The sequence below is a fragment of the Apodemus sylvaticus genome, chromosome 11 (assembly GCF_947179515.1).
Source record: "Apodemus sylvaticus chromosome 11, mApoSyl1.1, whole genome shotgun sequence".
Taxonomy (NCBI): Eukaryota; Metazoa; Chordata; class Mammalia; order Rodentia; family Muridae; genus Apodemus; species Apodemus sylvaticus.
In genome coordinates this window covers 23691181-23716088 of record NC_067482.1, presented here as the reverse complement: position 1 = coordinate 23716088, position 24908 = coordinate 23691181, and the positions used below count along the sequence as shown (strand labels likewise).

General features: G+C 38.5%; 2 protein-coding genes across 2 annotated transcripts in view; both read right to left on the bottom strand.

Annotated features, from left to right (window-relative positions):
- Window positions 1-12072, bottom strand: part of LOC127696730 (transmembrane protease serine 11G) — a 41445-nt gene extending 29373 nt beyond the window's left edge. Inside the window, exons 1-2 of the mRNA XM_052199693.1 lie at window positions 12008-12072; window positions 7529-7639 (exon numbers count right to left, since the gene is read on the bottom strand). Of these exons, the coding sequence (XP_052055653.1) occupies window positions 7529-7639; window positions 12008-12072 (176 nt within the window). The remainder of the gene's footprint in view (window positions 1-7528; window positions 7640-12007) is intronic.
- A 900-nt stretch (window positions 12073-12972) lies between these two features.
- The window catches only part of LOC127696729 (transmembrane protease serine 11F), an 89977-nt gene continuing 78041 nt past the window's right edge, over window positions 12973-24908 (bottom strand). The window contains exons 8-10 of the mRNA XM_052199692.1: window positions 18679-18938; window positions 17097-17239; window positions 12973-13131 (exon numbers count right to left, since the gene is read on the bottom strand). Coding sequence (XP_052055652.1) covers window positions 12973-13131; window positions 17097-17239; window positions 18679-18938 — 562 coding nt within the window. The remainder of the gene's footprint in view (window positions 13132-17096; window positions 17240-18678; window positions 18939-24908) is intronic.

Genomic DNA, 24908 nt, shown 5'->3' with positions numbered 1-24908 from the left:
AGGGTCAGAAGAGTCATGGAGAAGGGTGGCAATGGAAACAAAGGCGGAACTTTTTCTTTTAACTTTCACTTTCTTATCAATTTTTTTATTCACTTTACATTCTGATCACAACGCCCCCCTCCTCTCTTCCCAGTTCTACCCTTGCAAATCCCTCCCTCAAAGACTACACTCATAGTTGTGTGGTGTCTAGAGAGTAGAAGTTCTTTTTTTGAAGGCCATGGGGAATTCTATGTACTGAGTTAGAACTCTTTCAGCTATTCGGGGAACTATATGGAACTGAGTATGAAAGTGTAGAAGAAGGTGTATAGCAGTTTGTTAATCATGAGAAGGCATTTCAGGAACAACAAAATGATGAGGAAATGAATTTATCTTGTGGAAATTATTTTGAGTGTGTGTAAAACTTAAGCAGAGAGATATTTGCAAATTTATTTTTAATTATATTCTTATCGTTTGAACATTTCATATATACATATAATGTGCTTGATCAAATCCAACCCATTTCTCTTCCCTCCATTTCCTTCTTTAATCCCAAAGCTCTTTACCTTCTCAGCCTCATGTTCCGGGTTTGCCAACTCAAGAATACACTTAGTGTTGCCTGGGTATTCATGAGTACAGGAGCATCTGCTGGTACCTGGGTAGTCTCTTAGCAACCACATGCTTGAAGCAAAGTGACCCCATCCTTAGCCAATTATGGAGTGGAATTCCATGAGCTCTTCTCTCGCTTACACTAGGATTCGGAGTGATTTGGTCTTGTGTGTGTCTTGTGCACAGTCACAACTGCTATGAGTTCACATGTGTAATGGTCCTGTCTCACAGATCCCGAACAACGGCTCTTATGGTCTTTCTGCCCTATCTTTCATGATGATCCCTCACCTTCAGTGATGGGGATGTGACATAGATGTCCCTTTTAGAGCTCTACTTATTACTATAGGTGCTAAGGTTTATGAAATGAGCCATTGTTGTTTTTTAGCAGAATGTTTTTGTACTAAAGATTATTATGATGTTGTCCTATAGAAATACAGAATCCTGGAGCAGCTCTCCATTCTCAGCTCCCATCAGGTAAGCTGATCTTTACAGTGGATTACAGCTAACTCAATGACTCACAATTGTCAAACACAGAGAATCGGTGGTTGTGAGAATGCTCAGTCCCATATGAGACATCCTTAGCACTCCCTCACCCCAGTGTTCCGGGAACATGAAGGAGGAGGCAGAAATATCGTAAGAGCCAGAGTTAAGGGAGAACACCTACAGCACGCTGCCTTCTTGACCTGATTGTGTCATCACGCTCATTATTCCACAGAAGCTAATTTACCTGCACAAGATATACACAAGCTAAAGCCAATCAATATCTCATCATGGGTACGAGATGAGCTCACGAGGCCCCATCTGAAGAATTATTGACAATTGATGGCAGTTTGGGATGAGAGGATTTGGTTTCTTCAGGAGTGTGGCTTAATCCAAGCCTAGTAGCTTGGGCATAATCCATTGGATGGTACTGTAATGCATACATGAGGGTTGCACTAGTTGGGCTCATAGAGTTGTAGAAAAACAAAGAGAGAAAATGAAGATGAGAGGAGGATATAGTGGATACTTTGGGATGGGGATGGGGGAAGAATAAGAGATGTGTATGATCAAACTACACTGTATGCACATATGGAATTCTCAAGTACTAAATAAAACTATTTTAGCCTAACCATTAATACATATATTTATATCATAAGTCTTAATTAAATATAAGTTGAATCTCGAATGTCCAAGCAACACCTAAAGAAATGTTTAACATCCTTAGTCATCAGGGAAATGCAAATCAAAATGACTCTGAGATTCTACCTTACAACAGTCAGAATGGTTAAGAGCAAAAACTGAGGTGACAGTAGGTGCTGGTGAGGATGTGGAGAAAGAGGAACACTCCTCCATTGCTGGTGGGAATGCAAGCTGTAAAACCACTCTGGAAATCAGTCTAGTGTTTCCTCAGAAAACTGGACATAGTACTACCTGAGGACCCAGCTATACCACTCCTGGGCATACACTCAGAAGATGCTCCAACATATAACAAGGACACATGCTCCACTATGTTCATAGGAGTCTTATTTATAATAGCCAGAAGCTGGAAAGAACCTAGATGTCCTTCAACGTGGTACATTTCCACAATGGAATACTACTCAACTATTAAAAAACAATGACTTCATGAAATTCACAGGCAAATGGATGGAACTTGAAAATACCATCCTGAATGAGGTAACCCAGTCACTAAAGAACATATATGGTATGTACTCACTAATAAGTGATTATTAGTCCAAAAGCTCAGAATACCCATAATACAACTCATAGATCATATGAAGCTCAAGAAGGAAGACCAAAGTGTGAATGCTTCAGTCCTACTTAGAAGAGGGAACAAAATAACCATAGGAGGTAGAGAGAGGGAGGGACCTAGGTGGGAGAGAGGAGGGGCAAGAGATCAGGTGTGGGAGGGGACAGCAGAGAAGTACAGAGGGCCAGGAAATTGAATGGAGGTGTGTAGCATTGGTGGATGGGGAACTGGGGGTAGCCACTAGAAAGTCCCAGATGCCAGGGAAGTAAGAGGTTTCCAGGACCCAATGGGGATGACATTAGTTGAAATACCAAAGTGGAGTGAGAACCTGTCGAGACCATATCCAGAAGTTAGGCAAGGTCCCTGGTTGAGGGATAGGGCTACCCACCAAACTCAAAAATCCCAACCCAGTTCTTCATAGAGCTAGAAAGAGCAATTCTCAAATTCATCTGGAATAACAAAAAACCCAGGATAGCTAAAACTATTCTCAACAGTAAAAGAACTTCTGGGGGATTCAGTATCCCAGACCTCAAACTTTACTAAAGAGCAATAGTGATAAAAACTGCATGGTACTGGTACAATGTCAGGCAAGTGGATCAATGGAATAGGATTGAAGACCCAGAAATGAACCAAGACACGTATGGTCACTTGATCATTGACAAAGGAGCTGAAAGCATCCAGTGGAAAAAAGATAGTTGGTTGACAAATGGGACCTCATAAAACTACAAAGTTTCTGTAAGGCAAAGGACACTGTCAAAAGGACAAAACGTCAACCAGCAGATTGGGAAAGGATCTTCACCAACCCTAAATCTGACAGAGGGCTAATATCTAATATATACAAAGAACTCAAGAAGGTAGAACCCAGAGAACCAAATAACCCCATTAAAAAGTGGGGTATGGAGCTAAACAAAGAATTTTCACATGAAGAACTTCTAAGGGCTGAGAAACACCTTAAGAAATGTTCAACATCATTAATCATTAGGGAAATGCAAATCAAACAAACAACAACAACAACAACAACAACAACAAAATTTAACCCAGAATTTTTCCTGTCTAAAGAAAATGCAAGGACAAAGAATGGAACCAAGACTGAAAGATAGACCATCCAGAGACTGCCCCACCTAGGGATCCATTCCATGTGCAGACACCAAACCCAGACATTATTGCTGATGCCAAGTGATTGCTGCCAGGATCCTGGTATAGCTGATCCCTGAGAGGCTCTGTCAGAGCCTGACCAATACAGAAACAGATGCTCACAGCCAACCATCGGAATGAGCACTGGAACCCCAAATGGAAGAGTTAGGGAAAGGACTGAAGGAGCTGAAGGGGATTGCAACCCAACAGGAAGAACAATATCAAGTAACCTGCCCCCTGCCCCCCCAAAGCTCCCAGGGACTAAAGCACCAACAAAAGAGTGCACCTGGAGGGACCCATGGCTCCAGCTGCATATGTAGTAGAGGATTGTCTTATCTGACATCAATGGGTGGGGAAGCCCTTAGTCCCGTGGAGACTTGGTGGCCCAGCATAGGGAGATACTAGAGTGGCGAGGCAGGAGTGGGTAGGTGGGTAGGGGAGCACTCTCATAGAGGCTGGGAGAGGGGGAGGGGATAACAAGATTGAGGAGGAGATACTGGAAAGGGGGACAACATTTGAAATATAATGAATAAAATAACCAAAATAAAATAAAATAGAAAAATGTAAGTATATGTTTTTATGTGTGTGTATATATGCGTGAGTGTATTGTGTAAGTGCATCTTTTTACAAAGCTCTGATTTATGTATTTGAGAAGAACTAACTACCCTTACTCAGTTAGGGTACCATTGGTCTTTTGCTTCTATCCCAGTACTCTCCTGGCAACCCTGAACTCCTTCTGCTTGAGGCTCTGTCCCTGAAAACAAGGAACTCTCTTCCTTTTATCAGATTTCATCTCCAGGCTCTGTTAAAGCCATTAGACTTCATTTTCCACATGCATATGTTTCCATTTGACAAACTCGTTTTCTTTATTCTTTGCTTCCTTCCTTCCTCCTTTCTCTCTTAACCAGTTCCCTTCTTTCCTTCCTTCCTTCCTTCCTTCCTTCCTTCCTTCCTTCCTTCCTTCCTTCCTTCCTTCCTTCCTTCCTTCCTTCCTTCCTTCCTGTCTGTCTGTCTGTCTTTCTTTCTTTCTCTCTCTCTTTCTTTCTTTCCAGTACTGGAGATTAAATTTCAGATCACTTATATGCTAGGCAAGCACTCAGCCCCATACACTTAAAGAGGGTTTCCACCCTGTCTCACTGCGTTGTTCAGGCAAGGTTGCATTCTTTATTCTTCTACCGCAGCCCCTAAGTTGGTAGGGCTATAGTCCCGAGCCACTAGACCCAGTGACAGAGCTTTTTTCTTTAATTGCCTGTTATTATAATAGGCTTAACAGTACATATAGGAGAAACAATCTACTGATAGGTGTTTCCACAATAAATAAAATTCTAGTACTTTTGGTGGGAGAAAGTGAATTATAGCATTACTCAGAACCTTATTTTTAAAATGAGAAGATTTGGGTTGTTTGGTTGGTTGGTTTTTATAGTGGAAAAGTCAAAGCATATCACAGCACATATGTGGAGGTCAGAGCCCAACTTTCAGAAGTCAGTTCCTTCTTCCATCATGGGTTCTGGGGATCAAATTCAGCCTGAGGTTCTATTTTGTAGTTGTTTGTTTTGATGAGAAAGAAGAGAATTAAAGTAAATAAAAAAGAAGCATATTTATACTTTTTTAGATCATAATAAGTATAGAGTGGCTTACTTGAAAAAGTATTTCTAGATTTAAAAACATCAGAAATGTCATGAAACCCATTTATGTGGAGTTGAGAAGACCAGAAGTTGACAAGTGGTTGGCTAGAAGTTTGTTGGCCTTAAATGAATTAGAAAAACATCTAAAGGGATTTACTAGCACATAAGTGCTAAGCATTGTTGTTCATAATGGTATGTACAAAAACAAGATGAATTTTCTTCACTTTACTCAAAAGTGCTGAAAAAAATTAAAAATCTAGTTGGGTTTTCCAAAGACATCATCAGAAGAAGGAATAGAGAAAGCTCTTAATACCTTGTTTCCTTCTTTATGACACTTACGCCTCATTCCCCCTTTGAGCCAAAAAGCTAAGGAAAGCCAGAGCCAATAATGCAAACCCACATCAACTTAATAGCTTGCTTGTCTGAGCAGAAAATATGGTTGTGGACTTTTGGATCTAGAGTTGGAAATTTTGAAAATCTTTTGATAGAGGATTACAGGAAAGTGGAAGTTTAAATGATTTCCTGGTGGATTGTATACCACGTGTTTTCCCAGGGCTTTTATTGACTCGGTTTTCTTTGTTTCTTTCCTTTTTGTCACAGTCATTTGTCCCTTTACTACTCTAAGGACTTTCCTTTTCCTTTAACTCACTGTATTATAGAGTTCATGTTTTACACAGGCCTTGACTGAAATTTAAATTGTATGTCCCCCATGCTACTAACATGTTCCTGTCACATAACAGACCATAAATGAATACCAGATAATGGAAGGGAAAATTGATTAGTTTTAATTTATGTATTTACTTTTAGTGTGTGTGTGTGGTGCATGTGCACATGTATATGTGCACACATGTAGATGTGAAAAGGCTGCATCAGCATCTTTCACATTCAGCCTTGTCTTTATGAGGCAGTGTCATCATATGAACCCAGACTCCATGTTTTAGGTGCAGAGCAAGGTTCATAAATCCTTGTGTCCCTGCTGTTAAGTACACAAGATAACATTTTCCTTACTATGGATTTCTATATTTATATTAATACAAAACTACTCTAAGGACTTTCCTTTGCCTTTAACTAACTGTAATATAGAGTTCATGTTTTACATAAGCCTTAACAGAAATTTAAATCCTTGTGTCCCTGCTGTCACTGCTGGTGTAACAGGCATGCATGGACCAGGCCACACTTTCATATCTGTTCAAAAAATTTAAATACAAATAAAACCATTTATTATAATATTTACTATTTCTACAAATACAAATTATTTTTTGTTTGCTTATTCTGCTTTAGTTTCTAAATAAACTAAGCCTTAATTTGTGGCTATAAGGTGATCAGGTGGAGAAAGAACTCATCTGAATAACTGCAAAGAATTAATTTTGTTAGAAGTTTCCTGATCTAAAAAACTACTGGAATTTAGTTGAATATCACATACCAATATCCATTTTTTTACGGACAAAAAAGACAGGACAATCCTTATCAGACATTAGAAAAGACATGTGTAATTCCTTCATCCTGAATAACTTGTGCTAATTTACCTCATATTGTAGATGAAGAATTAATAATATTTGATGATGGCAAATATGTCAAAATGCAGAGAAGATCAGACAAAGGGTAGGAAATAAAATGTTTGACATTTTCCCATCTATGATTTCTATATTTATATAAACTCGTTTCTCATATAGTTACATAAATTGTGCTTTTATGGTTTTTGCTTATTTTTTAAAAACAAAATACTTATTTTTTAATTGAGCAACCTTTGCATTGTTTTTAAATTTCTAAAGTTATTGTTGCATAGAATGCCAAAATAAATGGCTGATTAATAACATGATTTGGAAAGGTAAAATGGAGCTGCCAGAGGAATTTCCAGTGAGGGGGATTGTAGGACCCAGAAGACGGAGAAGAGAAGGCAGAACAAAGTCTTATGAATTCAAACAAGATATTAAATTCCTTATTCTTATTTTAGAGTTTCATTTACATTTATCAACTTCAGAATGGAGGCTAATGTATATGGTTTCCACATAACTTGAACATTTCCTTTTGAGTGAATCAACTTACTGCAGCATTTAGAATGAACATAGAAAATATCTTTAAACTCTTAGGTGGAGTTACCTTCCTCATTCCATTCCAGCACTTAGCAGTGCTTCTTGGACTCTCTGTCTTACTGCAAGATGTACATTGTTATCTAAGTTCTCATATTAAACTTTTAAATTACGTGAAATATACTTCTCATATTAAATACTCATATTCAACACTCAATGTGATTCAGTCCAACATTAAAAATCTTAACTCCTAAATATAAAGTCATGAACACAGTTTTCTGAAATAGAGATCATTATTATTACTTATCTTCTCACCAACAGAAATAGAAAAAAATTATTAGACAACCAACTTAGCATAATTTTTAACTTCTATTTAGAAGCACAAATATGAACCAAACCCTTCCTAGGTGAAATAAAACCAAACTTACTGATACATCGCCACTGTGGGGAAGGCGAGCTTCTCAACCTCCACGCCGCTCTGTGTGTGATCTCTGTCAAATGAGTAGCATCCTGGATATTCTTGCAGATGTGTGGGCTGGCTAAAGTTAAGAATACTTAAAGATTTAAAAGAAACTTGTTTAACAAGTCAGGACCAGTAAATGTTAACCAAGGGTATGGTTTGAGGTACGGAAAAGAATCACTTGATAAAGTCTTTGTTACAGGAAATAAGAATTTCCTGGTTCAGGTGAATTGAGAAACAATGTCAAGTCCCAAGTGTAAGCAACTCCCTTGACTCGTGGAGAAGCTTTTTGTTTGTCTTTCAAGAGACAGCCGTTCTCCATCTGAGTCAGTACAAGTCTGGTCTCTGACTCAGTCATTCATCTCTTCCAGAGGCACCTAAAACTAGGTTTTCAGGAAATATTTGAGGCTCTCGACAAGATTTCCTTAGGGCATATGTGTTCATTATATTTTGCCCAGGATTCTCATGTCTATTCTAAAGAGAGATAACTTGAAGGAAGGAAAACAAAAACAAACAAACAGAAGAAGAAACACCTGAGATTTAGTTTGAACTGACAGTCATTGTAAGAGTGTCAGGAAGTGACCATGATTCCTCAACAGCCCTCGACTTCTCCCCCCAACACACACACATACACACCTCTGGTCTGGTAATTTTTAGCTATATCACTATCCACTTTGATACTGCTGGGTTTTCATCTCTCTGACGCAGGCCTTCTCTTCCAGGGACTCTTCTTCCTGCTTGTGAAAATTATCTCTTCTTATTTCCTTGCTTACAATTCTCTCAAAGTCCACTCAGTGTTAGGGTCATCCGATTAAAGCCTATGTACATGACATCTAAGGACTCGGAAAGCCTGAAGTTCCTTCAGGACACCCTTTTCTTTAGTATCCCCAGCTCCTACCTGCTCTGAACAATCTTCAAGTAGTGACCAGAGTTAGTTTGCATGTTTGCAGATTTCTGGGCTCCCTTCTGCTGATGAAGCTCAGAGGGTTCAGACTGTGATACATTTCAACGCTTATGCAGCCCCCCCCCACCCCCTGTGTGAGCACCAAGGTATTCAATATACACTGACCACTTCCTTTCAGCAAATGGTATTCAATACTCCTCTTTATTAGTCATTCCTTCTTCATTTTGAAACAGTTGGAAAGAACCCAGATGACCCTCAATGGAGGAATAGATACAGAAAATGTGGTATATTTACACAATGGAATACTACTCAGCAATTAAAAACAATGAATTCATGAAATTCTTAGACAAATGGTTGGAAAATATCATCCTAAGTGAGCTAACCCAAGAACACACATGGAATGCAGTCACTGATAAGTAGATATTAGCCCAGAAGCTCTGAATACCCAAGACACAATTAACATATCAAATCATTCCCAAGAAGAAGGAAGGAGAGGACCCTGGTCCTGGAAAGGCTTGATGCAGCAATATAGGGGATTACTAGGACAGAGAAGTGGGAAGGAGTTGATTGGGGAATAGGTGGGGGGAAGAGGGCTTATGGGATTTATGGGGAGGTGGAACTGGGAAAGGGGAAATCATTTGAAATATAAACAAAGAATGCAGAATTTTTTTTAAAAAAAGTGCAAAAAAAAAAAAGAAAAAGAAAAATCAGTCTTTGGTCGTTTGAGGAAGAGTATCCTCTGTGGGTTATATATTTGAATCCTTGGTCCCCAGTTGGAGGAATTATTTGTATAGAATTAGGAGGCGTGGCCCTTTGGAGGATGTGTATCATGTGGTATTGAGTTTTCAAAAGCTCAAATCACTTCAGTCTCTCTCTCTCTCTCTCTCTCTCTCTCTCTCTCTCTCTCTCTCTCTCTCTCTCTTCCTCCCCCCCCCTTATTGTCTCAACACGTAAGCTCTGAAACACTGCTCCAGCATCATGCTTGGCTGCATGCTTCCATGTTCCCTGCTGTAATGGTCATGGACTAGCCTTCTGAAACTGTAAGCAAGCCACCAATAAATTCTTCCTTTTATAAGTTTCCTTGGACCCCACAGGGATGACATTAGCTGAAATACCCCACAACAGGGAGAGAGAACCTGTTGAGACCATATCCAGAGGTTAAATGTACCCCCTACCCCTACTGGATGGCCACCCACCCATCTCCAAAAGTTTAGTCTAGGATTGCTCCTGTCTAAAGGAAATAAAGGGATAAAGGATGGAACAGAGACTGCCTCACCTGTGGATTCATCACACATGCAGACACCAAACCCAGACACTATTGCTTGACACCAAGAAGTGCTTGCTGACAGGAGTCTGATACAGGTGTCTCCTGAAAGGCTCTGCCAGATTCTGACCAAAACAGATGCGGAGTCTTGCAGCCAACCATCAGATTGAGCACAGGAACCCCAGTGGAGGAGTTCAGGGAAGGACTGAAGGAGCTGAAGGGGCCTTATCTAGCATCAGTCAGAGGGGAGGACCTTGGTCCTGTGAAGACTTCATGACCCAGTGTGTAGAGGAATTCTAGGGCAGTGAGGTGGGAGTAGATATATGGGTGGCGGAGCACCCTCATAGAGGCAGGGTAAGGGGGCATAGGATAGAAATCTGGGAAAGGGGATAACATTTGAAATGTAAATAAATAAAGTATCCAATTAAAAAATAAAATAAAATTTTAGCTGAACATTTATTTAGTTGAAAGGATAGATATATTTTATTGCTGTTATTGTTGGTTAATTATAAAGATGTCAGAGCTGTGGTTTATTGTTACCAAAAGCTTTGACTCAGTCTTTTTCCACCATAAAAGTTAGCCCTTTAGTTAGAATCCCAGGTTTCAATATTCTGTTTTGTAGGGACTATTATATTTTCTATCCATCTAATTGATTTGTTCTGTTTTTTAAGCCTATCTGGCTTTTGATAAGAAGAGTACTAAAATTGCTATAGTGTCAATACAGAAGAGGCAAGGCCATTTCCTTGTGTGTTGTTAATCATTTTTATGTTTATCAAATGTACAAAGCAATGAAACCCCAACATTGCAAAGAACAAAATGCATCAGTTTTCATAATCTAAACTCATCTTCTGTGTCATCTATATTGGTAACTGTTAACAATAATATACTCTGCATTTTTGAGATTTTTAAATGTTCTCCAAGTTTTGAGCTTTATTATTTACAAAAATCCCTCACAGTAATGCTGTGAGGTAGACAGTTTAGCAACCCATATGTCAGCTGGAAAACATGAAGTTTAAGATTACTTGACCTTTATGACATTTAATCAATAACTCAAATACCAAACATGAAATAAGACATACAAACACTGTTATAAAAAATACACATTTTTACTTTTTTAATAACTCATATGACTTTTTATATTTATGTCTCTTATTCGTGTTAAATTATCATCTAATTCAATCTAGCAGGCATGAAAAGATTTATATCAGTATATAGAGTTTCACAAATACTTTTAAAAAAGGTATCACAGTCTGATGAAATATAAATAAACTTACACACAAGCATGTGTCCATTGTTAGAGACTTACAAAGGGAAGAATAAGGGGCTTGTTGGTAGACAGATTTGCTTTCCCATATCTACCAAAAGTAGGAGTTTAAATTATAAGAAAAATCCAACATCAATCATGGCCAGCTTTAACTTTTTAAGTGACCAGACATGATCTCTGTGTGCTTGGAATTCATTGAGATGCAAGTTAGAGCAACTTGGAGATGTCCAAAGTTATTTTAATCTTGGTTACAAACATTACATATAAAACAAATTACATGTAAACTTAAACCACAAACCAATCTTTTAGCCACTCAAGGATGCCTATGCCACAGTTTTTGTCTGCTAGGTCTAAGTAACCCCTGCAAGCCTAACCCCTGAGAGCTGGAGGTCAATACTGATGCTTGGCTATCGTTGGCTTCTAAGCCGGGCGGCCATCAACCTGTGTGTACGTGTTTACAGTAGACACAGATCAAAGTTAAATCCAGGAAACGTAAAAGTGATTCTGAAAACCTGATACTCCATCTGTTTTCCAACAATGTAACTTAAGGTATTGTGGAATTATTTGCATCTTTTGAAGAAGCAGGGCACTTAAAAAAATACAATGTGCTTTTAAAAGTCCAAGGAACATTAATATTGATAGTAGCTTATTCATCCTGAGAACTTACTGTGTGCAGATGCTGTTGCAAATACTTTATTTACGTGTATTAATACATGTAATCCTCAAAATAAAAAAAAAAACACAACGAGGTAGTATTTTTATTCACACCATCCAGATGAAAGAGCTAATTAATAAAGAGATGTTGGATCATTTGCATAAAAGCATATACTTCGCATATGGCGGAGACAAAGTTCATGAGCCACCGGCCTATCTCAGACAATATGGGCTCATCACACTATGCCTACCACCAGACTTTGGACCATAGTTAACCCCTTTTGCTGGGACACTCACTATTACTTGGTACTTAGTATATAGCAAGCACTGTATTAAGTGTTTTACACAAGGCACTTCCTACCTGACATTTTGATAGACATATAACTTGGCAATGAGCTGGCAATTTATGAAAGCATCAGCTACCATTTGCTTATGTCTGTATTTCAAAATAAATATTTGGATAACACATTCCATCAATGGTTTTGTGTGCCTTGATGGTAATTATTTTTCAGACAATTCTGTTTTCATCAACTTCCTTTTATCCTTCCTATACTAGTGCAAAAATACTTGTAATAATTTCATTTTTTTCTCTTTGCTGGGCAAAATATGATTGATATGTGGATGGCAAGATACTGCTAAAGAGTAAGTCAGAAATGCTTCTTAACAATGGAAATGACTCCTAAAGGTACCACTCAAGGGCATTCTATAGTGTAATGGCAAGTTCATATGCATTTAAATAATGACAGTTCCGGTGGCTGAGAATAGCGCTCTGCTAGGTCAGCTGCAAATCCAGGTTAGAGTTCAAGTTTTACTGCAGGTTGCACACTCCTTCATTGTAGCACTTGAATGTCCAGTCATGAGTTCTAAAACGCTCGTGTCTTGCATCCTTAAGGAAGATGCTAGCTGATGTTTATAAGATGAGTCCTGGAGCTCTATGCATCACATGGGGTAAGATAGTAGCAGCCCAGCAGCTCTTTATATCCTGAGGGAGGCTATTTGTGTGTGTCACATTAACGAGTCACCTTTATGAGTGAGGTACCGATGCTGCCTGTCATTTGCTAAGTTTTCTTCCTTCTTGGTAAAAATTTACGCACAGAAAGCCAACTCATGATATTAAATTGGTGTCTGTCTGAAGAGTTCCTCGACATCTCGAAGAAGCACTCATTTACCCTCCCCCCATGACTCTAAGTAATAATGCATATAATGTACAATCTGCAGGCAACCAGCTCTGTGGGCTGTGGCTATAACTCACAACTCTAAGTGATACTGTGCAGTCTGTAGGCATCCTGCTCCGTGGAGTATGACCATCACTCACAACAGTATACTTTAGAGGCCGGTCTTGGAGGTTATCCAGTCTCGATATTTAGTCACCCTTGTGTAGACTCCAGGTTTATTTGGAAGAGCACAAGATTGTCCCCAACTTACTATGCCCACAATGTACCAGATGTCATGATTGTCATAAACCAAAGGTCCACCAGAATCACCCTGGAATAGAAAAAACTCCAATCAATGTCATAATAATCATCTCTTTCTCATAGACCTTGTCCTCCAAAAGAAGAAAAAAAAAAGAAACACAAGAAACGAAATATAACATTATTGTTATATGGGCATTCTGTGTATAGACTATATGCCTTTCTGTTGAGTTGAACTTCAAAGTACATTATTATTTTTAGTAGAAAGACCAATGATCAGTCATATGTAATGATTATATTATTTCTGGCTTATCATCCTTCTATTTTTTATTTGTTTGGTTAGACATGGTCTACATATATGTTATGATTTGTGAATAGTTTATTCACATAAAATGTTACATATGAGACTATTATGTATCACAGTAAAGACAAAATTTTAAAGGTTGCTTCTGAATACCACTTCTCTGACTGCATTCCATTGCCCAGGTTTTGGTCTCTTTTTCTTGTACTCATCTTCTCCTAATTTATATGTTCTTACTTAATTATAAATGTTCGTTTATCTCTTTCATGTAAAGAGGGAGATTAAATTGACAGATGTATTTATAGAAGATAAAAGTATGTCCTCAGATGTTGAAATGCCCAAGCTTTAGGCGCAGTTCTGTCAATCCTGGGCAAGGTTTAGTAAAATATTTTAAGTTTTTTTTTTGCTTCTTTTACTTTTTTCTTCAATTTACTCAAGTTGCAAAATGGTGTGTGTGTGTGTGTGTGTTTGAGAGAGAGAGAGAGAGAGAGAGGGGGAAGAGAGAGAGAGAGAGAGAGAGAGAGAGAGAGAGAGAGAGAGAGATGTGCAGGTGCCTGTAGAGTTCAGAAGAAGGCACTGGATTCCCTGGAGCTGAAGTTATTGGCCATGGGCAGCCTAAGACAGGTGCTGGGATCCAAACTCGGGTCTTCTAGAATGGCCCAGGAACTTTTTTTTTCATTTTAATATTTTTATTTTCTATATTCTTTGTTTACATTCCAAATGATTTCCCCTTTCCCAGATCCCCCCTCCCCATATGTCCCCTAAACCTTCTTCTCTCCATCCCTTCTCCAATCACCTCCCTCCTTTTTCTCTGTCCTTATATTCCCCTCCAATGCTAGATCAATCTTTCCAGGATCAGGACCCTCTCCATACTTCTTCATGGAAGTCATTTGTTATGCGATTTGTGCCTTCGGTATTCAGAGCTTCAGCCCAGGAACTTTTAATCACCAAGCCCTGCTTCTAACCTCTCCCATACCAACAATTTACTTAGTTCTGATTACAGGCCCAACACATTCTGACAGTCATTGGAGATACAATGATGATCTAAAAATGAAAGCTTCTTTATGGTAACAGAGCTTGAAGTATAGATTAAATAGGCTAATATTTAAATATGCCCCCAAAAGAGACAAATAATACTATGGTAACTGGCAGAGAAACATAGGAATATTTGATTGTTAAGGATGGATTTTCCCCAATACATATCTGGGAAATGTAATTGTGTTGAGTATTATGAAATTATAATTATTATTATAATTATGAAAATATAGATGTTGGTTATGCATCAAAAGTAATAACGTAAGGCACCCTAGACAGAGGGAACATTTTTGCAAATGCCCTGTGGTACTTAGGAATCTATCCTATACAAGGATGAAAAAGATGGTAATGGTGGTATAAAGAAAATAATGGGATCAGTGAGATGTGCAGTGGCTGGCCAATAGGGCCAGGAGTTACGATGAAACACTATGCACCTTGCTTAGATAGCTTTGTTTTGTATTTTTAAGAGCAAAATATGGTCACTGAAATATGTTAATGATGCATTTGACAAACTAGAACAGCATCCTATAAATATTGCTTAATTTATCTGACAAACACTAAAAGAGTATACTAAAGTAAAAACAAGTTTACTAGTGAGGAGTGGAGAGAGAAAAGAGAGAGTGGGGGTGCAATATAGAACTGGTGAGAGAGAAGTTATCACAAAGGTAAAAAAAAATACATCAGATTCAATTAGCAACTTCACATGGGGTATGCTGAAAAAAATGGGAGGGCAATAATTCAGAATCAGGAAAAGACCTTGTTTTAAGAAAGGGATTAATAAGCATCATTAAACAATGTTACTAAGCTTTTATTCTTTTTTCTTTGTTTTTTTAAAGAACTGTATCAAAGATGACTGTTGGATTTAGTATTGATGGCACTCATGCATCATTAGGAAGAACTGTTTGGAGAAAATAATGGAGAAATTCCAATATTGCTGGTGGAAAGCCCTAGAAGGACATGAGGAATGGAGACAACAGGCCTAGGTGTTCTTTCCAAATATTACGCAGCAAAGTCACAAAGCAGGGTTCTAGCCAGCGGCATCTAAGTCATTTACCCCCAAGATATCTTAAAAACAATAATAAAAGGAAACCAGTTGTAAGGTACAAGTTAACTGTAAGTAAGAGATGCAGAGTTAGGGCAAACCTCACTGTAAATGTCAGTGAAAACAGGGACTGAGCGGAGAAGGAGGGGCAAGCCGTAGAGAAGAGGCCTCCCTTGATCCAGAGTGGCTTGGAATACAAGTCAATCAATCGGAAAACATCTGTACAAATTCACAGAAATGGGATAAAAGGAAATTAACAAAATACTGAGACAAAAATTAAAGCAGTATCCCAAAATCTTATGAGATACATGGAAAATACATACATAGAGAAACTTACGGTATTGCATAGCTAGGTCAGAAAAGAACCAAGACCTTAATTAAATATAGCATTATTCCTTGAAAAGGGAGAAAACGGGACAAACCAAGGTCAAATTTGGCAAACAAAAGGAAATAAAGTACAAAGCAGAAATATATAAAATATATATGAGAAAAACAAGAAATGGAGTTGTTCTTTTCAGCACTCTATTCGTGATAGCTAGAAAACGGAGGCAGACTAGATGTCCTTCTCCTGAATAATGAATAATAAATATGTGCAACAATGGAATTCTACTTAGCAATAAAATATCACAAAATCATGAATGCTTCTGATAAAGAGATAAAAATGTACTGAGTGAAATAACCTGGGACTCAGAAAGTCGAGTGCCACATCTCCTGTCTTATTTGTAGATTTTAGCTATGAATCTTTCGACTTGAGGATATAACCTGGAGTGACTACAGAAGTCATGCAATACCAATTGATCATGGAGGGCAGGGAATCTAGATATGATAGGACATAGGCATTATGATGGAGGAAATGTGGAAATGAGGAGGGGTACCTAATGGTAGGGTGGGAAAGAATAATACAGAGGGAGAGACAGGATGGAGGGATAAATAATCTTGAAGATGTTTGAAAGGTCACAGGAAATATATTATTCAATAATATATTATTTTATAAGCTGTCTTAAATACCACACATGCACTCATTCATGCACACATATATACACATCTATTAATAACACACACACACACACACACACACACACACTGGACTTCACTGCATAGGGCAAAAATGTTCTCTCAAGCACCATACACTAACAAAACCCCCAATGCCTGGCAAAAGAAACCCTGTCTTCTAGTGGAATCATTCAGAAGAGCAGTTCTCTGTCTTTGAGGCTTGGCTTTCAGAAAAGAATGGAGGTCAAGCATGGTTGTACACTCATAACCCCAGCACTTGGGTGGTATAGAAAAGAAGATCAAGAGTTCAAGGCCAGCCTCAGCTCCATAGCAAGTTAGAGACTGACCTGGACTACAATAGGAGACTCTGTCTCAATCTCCCACTCCCTTCCCCAAAGAAAAAAAAGAAAGAAGGAAAAAATAATGAAGCATAAAGTAACTGAGTGGACCAAAAGAGGGGACACCCGACTTTCAGTTCCTAGTATGGAAAATGGGGAAATGATAGTGTTGCACATATCTACTGCATTGGATAAAATGCTACACTAAAGGCACTTCACATTGGGTTAGTGCACACCAAACACTACAGTTGCCCCATTAGCACACGCCAAGTTCAGAATTATCTAATGGAAACTTCCTTTAGAAGGCTTGATTTTGACTTCCAACATACCTTACATGCATCTATTTTTCCTTCCATGAATCCAGCGCACAGCATCCCTGGAGTTATCAGGCCATCATAGACATCCTTTCTGTTGCACACATCAGAGCCTATGGTTTCCACCCTGGCCTGCCGGAGTTTATTTTGTGTAGGCCCTATTATATACACATGGGTAGTATATTATATACACATGAAATTACATAAAGATAGTATCTATATAAAATTTTTTTCATAGAAAGACATTCTGCAGTTTTCACTGGATGCTCACAAAGATCAATCACACGAGTATAATCCCAGCTGCAAATAAACACAGTTGTTTTTTCCAAATAATATAAAATAGAGAGCAGGACACACCCAGAAAAGTATTTCCCTGCAGTCATTTTTAATGCATTATTTAAAGAGCTTCATAACATGGAAAATAAAATGGAGGGCTGATTTGCATCAGCCATCTGATGGCAGAATAGTTATGGGGATTGGGAGTGGAGGGCCCTGCATGGTTGAGTAGAAATGGGAAATAGTTTAAGGTTTGGTTCAAGCTACAACAGAATAGTGAAAATGAAAACGAATGAAATTTATTAAAAAAATCCTCCCAATCCTGAGTTTACTTATAGGATATGTGAGAAAATTTCACGTATCAGAATTGTACTTTCAAAGAATTAGGCTAAGTGTGTCAGCAGGAACTGAATCTGTAGATCAGGCTGCCCTGAAGCTCAGAGATCTGTCTGCTGCTACTTCCCAAATGCTGAGATTAAAGATCCACACCCCATGCCTTTAGTATATTCTTCATTGAACATTAAATGTGTCAGTTTTGTGTTAATTATCCTATTCATCTTTCTGTGTGTAGCAGATTAGTACTTATAATCCTTAAATTTCGATTTTTAATTTATATAATTCTTAGACTTGATACCTTAAATTTTTCTAAAGAGAAGATAGAGGGAAAATAAAGAAAAGTTATCATTGAGAATGGTACTCAAACTATAAGGTGACTAAAAGTCACCTTACTGCAAGGAAGTATACTTACTGCAAGGAAGTATATGATTTGCTTTTAGCTAGTTCTTTAGTATATTTGTTAACTTATTTTGTTTCTTCTTTATTAGTCTCTGTTGTTTCTTAGCACAGTTTCAATTGTGAAATCGGAGACAAGGCTTTATATCTTTTACTTCTCAGAAAACAGCTCCCCATTCCGTCAAGAGCTAAGAACCTTGCCATCATCATCATCGTCATCATCATCATCTGTGTGTGCCTGTGTGTATGTGTATAGCATATATGTGTATATTTGTATGAATGCACATATGGATATCGGTGCAAGTGCATGTCTATGGTACATGTATGTAAAGAGTAGAGGTTGATGATCAGTGTTTTCTTCAATAACTCTTGGCTAATTTTGACATGGTGTTTGAGTTTTAGGGTATCTCACTGAACAGGAAATTCATTTATTACAATTATGAGCCATTACACTTGGCTTTCACATGGTAGCTGGGGCCCATTACTCATATCTGTTTGTTGGTGTGATACTTTGCAAACTGAGTCCCAGCCCTTGCACCATGATTTTTATGAATTTTCATATCTCAAAAATCAGGGTGAAACTACTCACCATCATCTACAATAGACCCAAATCCTGTGACAAAAACACTTGTTTTTGGTGGCAGTTTCATAGACGGATCTGGGAGGCAGACTCTCTGAACCACATTTGAAAACTCGACACGGGTGGTTAGCTGAGCTAGAGCAATGTCATTTTCATTGCTATCTCTGTGGTACTCTTCATGGATGATAATCTTCCCAAGACTTCGTTTGACTAAAGGCGGTGTTATAGTTGTACCAAAGGTGGCAATCCATTTACTTGGGTCTCTGTTTCTGTGGAAAATTAATGGGTAAGATTTGTCGTGATTCACATTACCTTCTAACAAAAGAAAAAGAAAGAAGAAAGAATAGGAAGAAGAAGAAGAGGAAGAAGGAGAGGAAGAGGAAAATGAAGAGGAGGAGAGGAAGGAGGAGGATGAGAAAGAAAAAGGTTAAAATTATACAGCTAGGTGTCCTCTGGGAGCAGAGACCTGATCCCACACAGTCACAATCCAGCAACTCAACTCCCCAGATATTCAGACACATCCAGATTCACAGGAGACACTTTAAACCCTGCCCAGAGACCCAGCTTACCAGGACCTCTGAGACCCTTCCCTGCCCAGTCAGAGACCCAGGCACCTTCTAGTCCCCATCTGTGCAGGCATGATCCCACACAGCCCATACCCCAGTTGTAGCTCAACTCCCCAGGATCACAGGATCACAGGAAGGACATGCTCCATTAAAAACAGGGACTGGACAAGGCTGCCCACTCTCTCCCTACCTATTCAATGTAGTGCTCGAAGTTGTAGTATGAGCAATTAGACAACAAAAAGAGAACCAAACGATACCAATTGGGAAGGAGGAAGTCAAGTTATCATTATTTGCAGATGATATGATAGAATATATAAAGAACCCCAGAAAATTATGCCAGAGAACTCCTACAGCTTATAAACAACTGCAGCAAAGTGGCTGGATTTAAATTAACTCAAAGAAATCCATAGCCTTCCTCTACTCAAAGGATAAAAGGAATGAGAAAGAAATTAGAGAAACAATATCCTTCGCAATAGTCACAAATAATATAAAATATCTTGGTGTGACTCTAACAAAACAAATGAAAGATCTATATGACAAGAACTTCCAAATCTCTCAAGAAAGAAACTGAAGAAGACCTCAGAAGATGGAAGGAACTCCCATACTCATGGATTGGCAGGATTAATATAGTAAAAATGGCCATCTTACCAAAAGCAATCTACAAATTCAATGCAATTCCCATCAAAGTTCAAATTAAATTCTTCAGAGACATAGAAAGAAAGAAAGGGATTACAAAATACCTAGGAAAGGGAAAACTATTCTCAACAATAAAAATACTTCTGGGAGAAATCATCATCCCTGACTTAAAGCTATATTAAAGAGCAATAGTGATAAAAAACTGCATGGTAGTACAGAAATAGGCAAGTAGATCAATGGAATAGAATTGAAGACTCAGAAATGAACACACATACATATATGATCACTTGATCTTTGACAAAGAAGGCAAACCATCCAGTTGAAAAAAAAGATAGCATTTTCACCAAATGATGCTGGTTCAATTGGCAGTCTCCAAGAAGAAGAATGGAAATTGATCCATACCTACCTCCTTGCACAAAATTCAAGTCCAAGTGGATCAAGGACCTCTACATAAAACTAAATACACCGAATCTAATAGAAGAGAAAGTGGGGAAGAGCTTCAAATACTTGGGCACAGGGAAAATCTTCCTGAACAGAACACCAATGGCTTATGCTTTAAGAGCAACAATCGACCAATGGAACCTCACAAAATTTAAAAGCTTCTGTAAAGAAAGGGATACTCTCAATAGTACAAAACAGCAACCCACAGATTGGGAACAGATATTTACCAACCCTACATCTAATAGAGGTCTAATGTCCAAAATATACAAAGAACTCAAGAAGTCAGACCACAGAGAACCAAATAACCCTATTAAAAAGTGGAGTACAGAGCTAAATAGAGAATTCTCAACCAAGGAGTCTTGAATGGCTGAGAGACACTTAAATAAATGTTCAACATCCTTAATCATCAGGGAAATGTAAACCAAAATGACCCTGAGATTCTACCTCATACTAGTCAAAATGGCTAAGATCCAAAACTCAGGTGACAGCAAATGCTCGCAAAGATGTGGAAATAGAGGAATACTCCTCCATTGCTGGTGGAACTGCAAGCTAGTAAAACCACTTTGGAAACCAGTCTGGTGGTTCCTGAGAAAATTGGAAATAGTTCTACCTGAAGACCTAGCTATGCCATTCCTGGGCATATACCCAAAAGATGCGCCATCATATAGCAAGAACACATGCTCCACTATGTTCATTGCAGCCTTATTTATAATAACTAGAAGCTGGAAACAACCCAGATTTCCCTCAACAGAAGAATGCATACAAAAAATGTGGTACATATACATAATGGAGTACTACACAGTGATTAAAAACAATGACTTCATGAAATTCATGGACAAATGGATGGAACTAGAAAATATCAGCCTAAGTGAGGTAACTCAATCACAAAAGAACACACATGGTATGTCTCACTAACAAGTGGATGCTACCACAAAAATCTTACAATGCCTATGATACAACCTACAGACCATATGGAGCATAGAAGACCAGTGGGTGGATGCTTTAGTTCTGCACTGAGAGGGGAACAGTAGCATTGTGGGAGATGGAAGAAGAGGGGGACAAGGGAGAAAAAGCAGAAGAGGAGGAAGAGGAGGATGAGGAGGGGGAGGAAATATGGGTGGCAGTATCAGAATCTGGAGGAGACCTGAGAAAGGTACAGAGTGTCAAGAAATTGAATAAAAAGAGGTAGCATGTGGAATGAGGAACTGGGGGTAGCCACCAGGGAAACATGAGGCTCCCAGGACCCAACAGGATTGAATTTAGCCATAATGTACAGAGAAGGGAAAGAGAGAACCTGTGGAGACCACCTCTAGTAGAAAGTCACAGACCCTGGTTGAGGGATGGGATTACCCACCCATCTCAAAGTATTTTTTTTTAATGTTCCTGTCCAAAGGAAGAAAATGGACCAAAAAAAAAAAAAAAAAACTGAAGGAAGGGCCAAGCAGGGAACGGTCCCACCTGGGGATATAGCATGTCTGCAGACACCAAAGCCAACACTGCTGTGGTGGTCACGAGGCAGACAGGAACCAAGTGTGGAAGTTCCATGCAGAGGTGGATGCTTGGAGCCAACCATCAGGCTGAATTCAGGGAACCTGGCAGGAGGGCTGGCAAGACTGGAGGTGTGGGGTAGGCAGGGGATTGCAACCCATTGGAAGAACAACATAGGTTGGCCTAACCACCCAGTTCTCCTAGAGTCTAGACCACCAATCAAGGAATATACCTGGAGGGATCTGTGGCTCCAGATACATATATAGAAAGCCCCTTGGTCCCAGAGAGGTTTGATGCCCTAGAGTAGGAGGGTGCTGAAGTGGTGGGACCGAAGTATGTGGGTGGGTGGGGGATCACTCTCATACAGGCAAAAGGGAGAGGGGAGGGCAGATGTGGGACTGGGGGTGGGGGTGGCAGAGGGGTAATGAGGAAGTGGGATAGCATTTGAGATGTAAATTAATGGAATGATTAATAACAATAAAAGAAAAATAAAAAATAAAAAAATAAAAAATAAATTAAAATTATACATCTGTCCAATTTTTAGCATTATGCTCTTAAAAAATTCCATGAAAAAGATGCTTCCTGTTGCTAACCCAAATAATTGTACATAATTAATTAAGTAATACTCACATTGCCAAAATTTAAATCTGGGCCTTGTTAGGAATCCTTTGGGTTCTTGTTCTTTCAATGAATTGTGGGGAAAAAATTGCTTTTTTTTAGGCAAGTTCCTTTTGCATCAAAACACCCATTCTGATTTGATGACTGGCTTGTTGGCTCTTGTTTACCACAATCTTTGAGGCTAAGTGGAATGTGTCTACTGTGCAGTTCCTCTTAGGCACAAAGTCGTTTCTCCACCCATGCCCACACCCCTTCCTGACATTCAAGGGCTAAGCTACCCTTACTGGAAGCCCTTAGCTCCAGTCTGCTCTGGGCCCTCTTACTAATTCTTCCTTCAGGTAGATGCTTTTCTTTCCTAGGGTTATGTTACAAATTCCATACAGCCCAATTGTCTCTTGTCTGCCATAGTTCTCCAAAGACCTTTCAATCCCTTTAGAATTATTCACATCATGAATGATTAGACAGATACAGAAACCAGAAATTTTCTGAGTGGCAAGAAATTACATAGCAGGAAATCACAGAGGCGAGGTTAAAAGATGAATTTCCTCATTTATAAGTGATCACCACTTTGGCGGATGATCAACATTTTTTAAAGATCTTTTTATTTGCCTGTGTGTGACTATGTGTATATGAATACAGGTGTCAGCAGAGGCAAGAGGCATCTGATCCTCTGGAGCTGAGAATCCAGACAGTTGTTCAACATTTAATATGTAGGTGGAACAGAGCTCATGTCCTCTTCCAGAGTAGAACCCTACAGCCATTTCTCCAGCCATGAACATTACATTCTATAATACTTTATATTACTTGCTCAAAGTCAGGACTACCTTTTTTCCTTCCTTCTTCTTCCTTCCTTCCTTCCTTCCTTCCTTCCTTCCTTCCTTCCTTCCTTCCATCCCTCCTTCTTTCCTTCCTTCCATCCCTCCTTCCTTCCTAACTTCCTTCCTTCCTCTTTTTCTTCCTCATTTCTCTCTTTCTTCCTTTCCTTTCTGTCTTTTTTAAAGCATTTTTCTACCTTTTGAGGTTATAATATATTTATATCATCCCCCCCAAATCATCAACTTTTAAGAGTAATAAAAAGCCATCAGTTTTCAAGTATTTTTCAAAGTATACTAGACTTCCCAGGGATAACCAGGCACACCCTTGTCTTCCTACATGAGCAGGAACAGAGTTCTTTGGTCATCTGTTGATTAATCAAATAATCATTTTATTTGTTTATTATTTATGGAAAATTCATTCAGTATAGACACACTAGGACTGGATCCTTCATTTGATACCTAGGCATTCACTACTAGAATTCTAGGAGAGGTAATGACTAACATAACTCCAGGAGTTAAGGATTGCATGATTTGAGATGAAAAATAGAGTGTCCATCTCTTTGTGTACCATCAAAGACACACAATAGGCCTGAACACCATGCTCTGTGAATAAGGACACTAAGAGATACTCCAGTCTCGCTACATCTTGTCTCCCTATGTCTTATTGAAAACTTTACCTGACTCACATTGTTTCTTAAAGACTGGAGAAAACATGGATGGACTTGCACTTGAACACCGTCTTTTAAACATAATTCTTCTACAGAAGAAATCATTTAAATATTATGGCTGTTTGAATAACTTCTATATTATCTTCAAAATATTCCTTTATTCATTTTCTAAATAGTATTTAAAGTATACAATCATATGAAATTATATCTTGCCCAAAATATAATTCCCTTTTTAAGTATCATCACCTTACCCAGCTCTTTGGATTACTTTTATCAGTACCAAACACACTATATTTGCCATATTTTAAAAAAGTATTCCTTTGAAATCATAACTGTCATCAACTACCAAATTTCTTTTGCCATGTCTCATTTATACATGCCTTAAAAGCAGTTTTTAAGGTCCTGTATTTGTACATTCTATTATCCTTTGAATACATTCCCATCCTTATCACAGTATAAAATATTATGTTACTAAGACCAATGCTATTATCAGCTTCAATGTTCAGTTCCTATGTAGATCTGTCCATCCCCAGAAATTACACTAGACTCACTAAAGTAAATGTTTATAATCATTACTAATATTAATCTGGATTACTAACATTAAAGTGGATTAACACTCTCACAAAAATAGAAATACTAACATTGGAAAAGTATAATGATAAGAATATGTCAGAAAATCTTACCAAGCAAGTGGGTCTTGTGTTTGTCATGAAGACAGGGTACTAGTGACTTTAGGTTTGTAGATATGCAACAGTGAGTCTATTCATTCCCATTACACCTTGACTATATAGAAACTGGTTAAGCGTCTTGGAATCATTCTGTTGCTACCTTTAGAAGGATGAGGGAGTTTTTTAGTCTCCTAGAAGCACCCTGAAGAGTAGAGCTACTTTAGGAGAACACATAGGCAGTGTCACTGTGCCAGCAAGAAGCCTTTATTGAGAGTCCCTCCTGTCTTGTAAGATTCTCCCTATTCTGCTGGTGATCCTCAAGGGAGCAAAAATCATGTG